This window comes from Nannospalax galili, unplaced genomic scaffold, assembly GCF_000622305.1.
Source record: "Nannospalax galili isolate Female #2095 unplaced genomic scaffold, S.galili_v1.0 scaffold1233, whole genome shotgun sequence".
NCBI classification, from domain to species: domain Eukaryota; kingdom Metazoa; phylum Chordata; class Mammalia; order Rodentia; family Spalacidae; genus Nannospalax; species Nannospalax galili.
The window spans coordinates 817,283-824,545 of record NW_008333791.1 but is presented as its reverse complement, the minus strand read 5'-3'; the positions used below and the strand labels follow the sequence as shown (position 1 = coordinate 824,545).

The 7,263-nt window shown below is 48.7% G+C and overlaps 1 protein-coding gene across 1 annotated transcript in view; it reads right to left on the bottom strand.

The window, feature by feature from the left end:
• The window catches only part of Faah (fatty acid amide hydrolase), a 21,437-nt gene extending 18,475 nt beyond the window's left edge, over nt 1–2,962 (bottom strand). The window contains exon 1 of the mRNA XM_008828513.2: nt 2,640–2,962. Coding sequence (XP_008826735.1) covers nt 2,640–2,834 — 195 coding nt within the window. The 5' untranslated portion in view covers nt 2,835–2,962. The remainder of the gene's footprint in view (nt 1–2,639) is intronic.
• Between the last annotated feature and the right edge of the window lie 4,301 nt (nt 2,963–7,263).

The following is a 7,263-nucleotide window of genomic DNA, read 5'->3' as shown; positions in this document are numbered from 1 at the left end:
TGCAGGCAATACACACACATAAAATAAAAATAATAAATAAAATCTTTTTTTGTCTTTTGAAGCAGGGTCTCCCTGTAGCCCCAGCTGTCCTGGAACTCACTATGTAGACCAGGCTGGCCTTGAACTCACAGAGATCCCCTTGTCTCTGCCTCCCAAGTGCTGGGACTACAGGTGTGTGCCACCACGCCCGGCTGTACCTATCTTTTAAACACTGCCCTCTTCCAACTGTTTGTTTCTCCTCTGGACCATCTGTTGTCCTAATTTCAGGTCTTTTGGGTTGTTCTCTTTTCTCTCCCTGTTTTTATCTCTTTTGTTCTATTTCAAGATACCTCTTCTATTTGATTACATAGATAGCTGAAGCTATTCTCAATGGTAACCACACTCTCAACTCATCCAAGGAATCATTTCAAAGAACAATGTACAAAGGAAGTTTGGAGAAAGCCAGGAGACAGAGTCACAGTGGATCCAGACAAAAGAAGAGGTATTTTCAGGACTAGTGGGCTTTTACCAAGGGGATATGTGAGATAGTAAACAAAACCAGGTATACAAAGGCCCTTGGGCAATTAAGAGCACTGGCTGCTCTTGCACAGGACCAAGGTTCAGTTCCCAGCACCCACATGGCAGCTAACAATTATCCATAATTCTAGATCCAAGATATCAGATGCCCTCTTCTGCCTTCCACAGGCACTGAATAACATGGACACATATACATGGCAGGCAAAACACTCGCACACATAAAATAAATATATTAAACAAACCAAAAAAAAAAAGCAAAACAACCACAGAGGCTCCTTTGGCTTCTATCCTTGAAACCTAAAAGGTAATTTTCCTTCCTGAAGAAAACCAAGCTTGGTGTTTAAGGCCAGGTCTCAGGCTCCAGTAAAATATACAAACAGCTTTTTGTATTTTAGAGCCAAAACTTCTGTCCCAAAAGTTCTTAAAAAGACTGAAGGCCAACTACTGTAAAAGGAATGGAAAGAAGAAAAGCAGGAAGACCAGCCTTCTACCAGCCCCCAATCCTCCCAGCCAAACGGATTCCTTATGACTAGGACTAGTCTTTCCCGTAGGCAGGAACTGTGGGCAGATTCCTGTGCCTGCTCCCCACGCTGTGCTGGAGCTGGCAGAACTCAGCTGGCTGCACAGAAGGACACCAGGACTAGCTGAGGCTCCCCAGGCTAAGCCCAGGATCATCACAAGGATCCCTGAGAGGGGCACCACCAGAGCACAATCAAGAAGGGTAGTCAGCATAGAAACTGTGCTTGAGTAGAGGAGGTGGTCCATTTGAATTGAACACCAGGACCTTGTGAGGAGACAGCCCTAAACACTGACTGATGGCAGGCTTTTCAGACAGTTTGATGAATGGAGGCTGGAACCAGAATTTTTTTTTTTTCTCCTTTCTTTTGAGACATGGTCTCCTTGTAGCTACAGCTAGCTACCAGGCTGGCCTTGATCTCAGATATCTGCCTGCCTCTGCCTCCAGAGTGCTGGGATTAAAGGCATGTGCCACCACACCCAGCAGGAAATACTTTTTATTTCAATAAATACTTAAGGTAGACCCTCATCTTAGAGATAGTGGGGAATAAACTGAAACAATTATAGCAAGTCAAAATTTCACTCACATTTGGCCATAGCCTGGGCCTGGCATTCAAAGCCCAGTCTCCCTAATCTCTGTCCCCAGCTCCTCTCCACTGCCCTGAGCTAGGGTCCTACTAAGCATCTAGTTTTGGTTCCAGCTCTGCTCCAGCTCAAAAGTCACTTGCTGCAACTGGGCACCTCCTAAAGGCTAAATGGCCCCTCCCTGATGCCCAGGAGCACCTTCCTAACTCCATCACCCGGGATGTCTTAACACTTGTCAGATCCCACGGGAATACCCACAGCAACTCCTCTTCCTCAGCACATAAGAACATCTAGAGTTCAGCATGCTGGCTTCTGAAGCCAGTTTTTCATACACCTGGAGAGAAAGCCCCCTTCTTGTCCTGCCTGTTCTTTCCTCCCCCAAACTCCTTCCCCCAACCCTAAAACATACACACTGAAATATCCAAGGCAGTGCAGGGAGAAGAAAAGCTTGTTGACAGATCATCTAGAGGAGGGTGAGACTGAACCTACTCACAGCAGGGTTTGCCAGGTCTTGGCCATGACAGACTGAGCAGCAGGAACTGGGAAGAGCTGCATACTAGGGGGGGCTTTGCCCCTATTCCCTGTGCACGTGGGCAAGTCTTTTTCCACCTCTCTTAAGATCTCAAGCACACATCAACGAGCATGAACTTTATGCTCTCAGGGTGTCCTGGGCCACTGATGTCTTGGGTCATCGCATCACTCCATGATTCCAAAGTCCTAAACCCTAGTATTCTATTGGTTCTCACACTAGCGTTCTGGCGTTCTGATAGATTCTTTGGCTCAAAGCAAAGCTCCTCTTAGACCAGTGAAGCAATGAACCTCCCTCCATGACCTGTCCTGTCCCTTTCGTTTCTGTTTCTCCTCCCCCTGCACCTGGTTCAGAAAGAGTGCAGAATGCTTTAGCGTGAGGGGAGGTTCTGTTCAGGCTCACATCTGCACTGCCTACCGCCGGCCCTCTGAATGTCCATGCTGTGTTCTCCTTGCATGTCCCCCCTACCCCCAACCCCGGCTCTCGCAGTCACCTGCAGCCGGAAGCGCTGCGCCGCCTTGTCCATGGTCTCCAGGCTGGCTCTCTGCCGCTGCCGCGCTCTGGCCGCCGCCGCTCGGGCCACCCCACGCCGGGACCAGCGCAGGACCGCGGCTGCCGCCAACAAACAGCAGGCCAGGGCTACCCCGGAGGCTCCCGACAGAGCGGTCCATGCTTCGTCCAGCACCATGATCTCCAGCAGCCAACTGCGGCGTGGCTCGCGGAGAGGAATCGGCACACGCAGCCCAACAGCTCCGCTGCAAAACCCTGCCTGGATCTCCCGGAACTAGGCGCGTCTGCGGGAGGGGCGGCGCCGTTGCCGAGCAGCCAGCAGGATGCTGGCGGCTCTGAGCCGTCAAGGTCAAGCCAGGCCGGCAGCAGAGAACGGTCGCAGCGTCCGCGTTAGAAGCGGAGGGCGGGAAGGGCACCAGCTCCACGTGGGCGCCCTCGGAAGCACCAGTGCCCCAGGCCGAGTCTGCCCCTTGCACACCCCAGAACTCTTAACTCCTGGAAAACGCCATGAGGCCAGGGATCCCAAGACTGGCCGGCCTAAGGAGACTGGGTGCAGTAGACCTTATTAACCTCCGCACATCTCAGCAGCATCCTTCCTGGCGAACCAAGCATTGGGGTTGTACAAAGCAAGAGGTCCACCTCTCCTCTGTGCCCTCTGGACACAGGAAGTTTTGAGGCGCCCACCAACTGCCCTGTCCTTCCCTAGCCCCTAGATCTGTATCTTTCACCTCGACCACCCTGAACAACTCTTGTCCTTTCTTCCTCCGTCACAGGCGACCCCCACAGGGCGTTCCTCATGCTGAAGACCTCTGGGATTTCACACCCAGGAAATAAAAGGAATTAAGTCTGCATCTCTGGGGACCTAGAGTCCATCATTGGAAAGCATAAATTACATGCACACCAGAATTCTGCCTAGACCTCTCTCACAGGAATTTTTAAATTATTTTTTGTTGAATTTTTTCAAATTTCATACAATATATTTTGATCATGTTTAGATCCCCTCCTGTATCTGCACACCCTCTTACTAGCCTCCACCAAATTTCTGTACTCTAATAGATATTTGTATATATACCAAGGCCTATAGAGTCAGGTTTGTGTCCCCAAATGCCATTCGGTGTGGGTTCATTCACTGAAGCCAGGTCAACCTACTAAGAATGTCCCCTTCCCAGCAGTCATGGACTGGGACTGGGAATATTTCCTCAGATAGGGTTGGGGTTTATTACCCACTTCCTCATGTCTGTGTTGGGATTTTGTCTGGCTTGAGCTTATGTGGGACTTGTCCATGCTGTGAGTTCCATAAGAGCAACTGCCCAGCTGTCTGGAAAACTATGTTTCCTTATGGTCATCCACCTCATCTGGCTTTTACATCTTTCCTCCCCCTCTTATACGATGATCCCTGAGCCTTGGGAGGCAGTTTGATTTAGCTGTCCTGTTCAGGGATAAGTAGTCTACAGCCTCTCATTCTCTGCACACTGGCCAGTTGTGGTTCTGTGTGTTACTCAGCAACTACTGTATAAGGGTGCTCTGCAAGACAGGTCTGGGAAACTCACAGGATTTTTTGGGCTCTATCTCATTTGTCCTCCCAGAGGTCCTATGGCATTTTTGTTTTTATTTTACTGCTGAAGTATCTTGAGGAAAAGAGGGAGCTACTTCTTGGTGGCTGAAATGAAGATTCAAACTCAGGTCTTATTGGAAGCTGATGCTTTAATTAAACTTCGAGCAACACTACCACTGTTGCCCCTGGAAGTGAGGCACTGTGGACTGGACCCAAGAACCAACTCTGACTGGAAACACTGAGCTCCTGAATCTTTACTTCTGAATCTGTAAAAGGAGATGGTTATAAAGCCTATCTTGGAGCCTGCAAGGTTCTCACAAGTCCCTGTCACATGCTAAGCCCTCACTATTTCTGCTCCTTTTTAAAAATTATTTTTTAAACTTGAAGGGGGAAACATTATTTTTTATTTATTCTTTTTAGAGTAATTTAGCTGGGCATAGTGTTGCATGCCTTTAGTCTTAGCACTGATTAATTGGGAGAGTGATGCCAGAGAATTGTGAATTTGAGGACAGCCTGGGCTACATAGAAAGACCGTGTCTCAAGAAAATATAAACAAGAGTGATTTACCTACATGCCTCTAATCCCAGCACTTACAAGGCAGAGGCAGGCAGGTCTCTGTGAGTTCAAGCCCAGCCTGGTCTAACATAGTGAGTTCCAGGCCAGCTGGGGCTACAGGGAGACCTGTCTCAAAAAGACCAAAAAAAAAGTAAAAAGTAAATTAAATTAAAATTAAAAAGAGGGGGCTGGAGATACGGCTCAGTGGTTAAGAGCACTGCTCTTGCAGAGGACCTGGGTTTGATTCCCAGCACCCACAAGGCGACTTCAAACAGTCCTGAACTCCAGTTCTAGGGGAATCCAAAGCCCTCTTCTGACCTCCATGGCATTGCACAACACGGGGGCCCTTATATACATACAGGTAATACACTCATGCACATAAAATAAAAATAAAATATTTTTTTAATTTAAAAAATTAAAAAGGAGAGGAGAAGCTGGGTGTGGTGGCTCACTCCTTTAATCCCAGCACTCAGGAAGCAGAGGCAGGTGGCTCTCTGTGAGTTCAAGCCCGGCCTGGTCTACATAGTGAGTTCCAGGCCAGCTGGGGCTACAGGGAGACCCTGTCTCAAAAAAACAAAAAAAAAAAAAGAAAGGAAAATAATGGTAAATAATGGTTACTAATATTTTCCTAATGTCATTCCTCAGCATGTGTGTGTAGACCTAAAGGCCCCACCTTACAGAAGTCTGAGAGGAAGTTACCAGGGTGCAGCCTGACTTGCTTTGAAAGTCTGAATACTTCCGAACTGCTAAGGAGTGCATGATCAGCACATGACCATCCTTAAGATACACCCTCAGTGGGGAGGGGGATTTCCAGGTGCCTTTATAAGCTCTGTAACACCTGCAAGAAATGAGTCCCTGCTTGACTAGGCTCCCCGTTGCACCTGAGTGTTCCCAGTACTGGGGGTGGGGGGCTGGCGAACAGCTCGCTTACTCATCCCCAATCATCATTGCGTGGGGTCACTGGCTCGAACCCCCAGAAACTGGTGCCCAACATGGGGCTCGAAGGAAGGTGAAAAGAAGGAAAGAAAGAAAGAAAAATAACAGATTGGGGCCAATCGAGAAGTTCAGGGTAAGTGAGACTCGAAAGATGGGTAACGCAATCAATAAGCCTGAGGACCCGGTGCTTAAAGTGCTCAGAGATATGCTTAAAAGCAGGGGACTGGATCTGTCAGATCTGGTAGCTCAAAAGGTTTGGGCAAAGGCGATTCATTTGGCTCCCTGGCTCCTTGGGGATAATGTTTTTACTGGGGATACATAAAAATCATGGGAAGAGTTTGAGGAAGAAGGCAGAAATGCAACAGACGTGAAACCAAAAGCAGCCAAAATAAGCGGCACCTCGGCGTGCCCTGGCCAGTTTCAGGGCCTCCCGGGACCTATGAAAACAGGACCCATGGATGTCTTTTTCAGAAGGGTGGGGCAGAACGGAGTGCACGGGGTTAGCTGCGAAAGCCACCCACCTGACCCACCTTGAACTAATGTGTATGCAAGTAAGGGGCCCGCACAAAAGCTGGGCAGGGGACTGCCCCCTGGTTGGTGGCTGGCGGCAGCTGCCAGGCACATTAAAAAAAAAAATACCCTTGGCGGTGTGCCACGACCAGCTCTGGGACAGCTGGGAAGACCCAGCTCAGGGAAGGTGGCTGAGGAGGGGGGCATCCCGACCATTCCTCGGCAGTGGAGGATCCACCCCGCCCCCAAATGTTACAGCCCCAGCAGCAGCAGCACTCACTGAATCCCGGGGCCAAGAGAGCCCTTAGTAAAAGCCTACAATGTTTTCACTGACGGGGACAGATTTGGAGCTGCAGCAGTAGTATACCCAGGGGCAGATGAAAAACCAAAAAGATATGGCCACACTTGTGATTGCTCAGCTCAATTCAAGAAACTCATGGCCATTGTTTTCTGACAGTATTCAGACTCCTATGCTCCTTAAAGAGAAAAAAGCCCCTATTTTCTTACAGCATCTTAGGGGGCATCAAGGGTTGCCTGGGCTTTTATCCCAAGGGAATGCAGAGGCAGACAAGGTGGCTTCCACCCAGGTCCTGTCAGCAGGCCTGAATGAAGTTCAGGGGTTACATAACCTCACTTATGTAAATTGGCGGGGACTCCATAAGAGGTTTCCTCAAGTTCCCATCAAGGACCTAAAGAAGATTGTAACCCTTTCTACAGGTACCACCTCTACAACAGCTAGGGGTAAACCCTAGGGGACTCAAGCCCAATTCCTTGTGGCAAACGGATGTCACACACTATGCTCCTTTTGGAAATCTTAAGTATATTTTTGTGTCCATCGACACATTCTCACATGCCTGTTGGGCTACCACTCATACAGGAGAGAAGTCTAAACATGCTCAGTCTCATTTTCTCCAGTGCTTTGGTACGTTGGGATTGCCCCAAAGAATTAAAACTGATACTGGACCATGTTTTGTGAGTAAAAATTTATAAGATTTCTTTTCACTTTGGGGAATTCAACACAATATAGGAATTCCCTACAATCCCCTAGGTC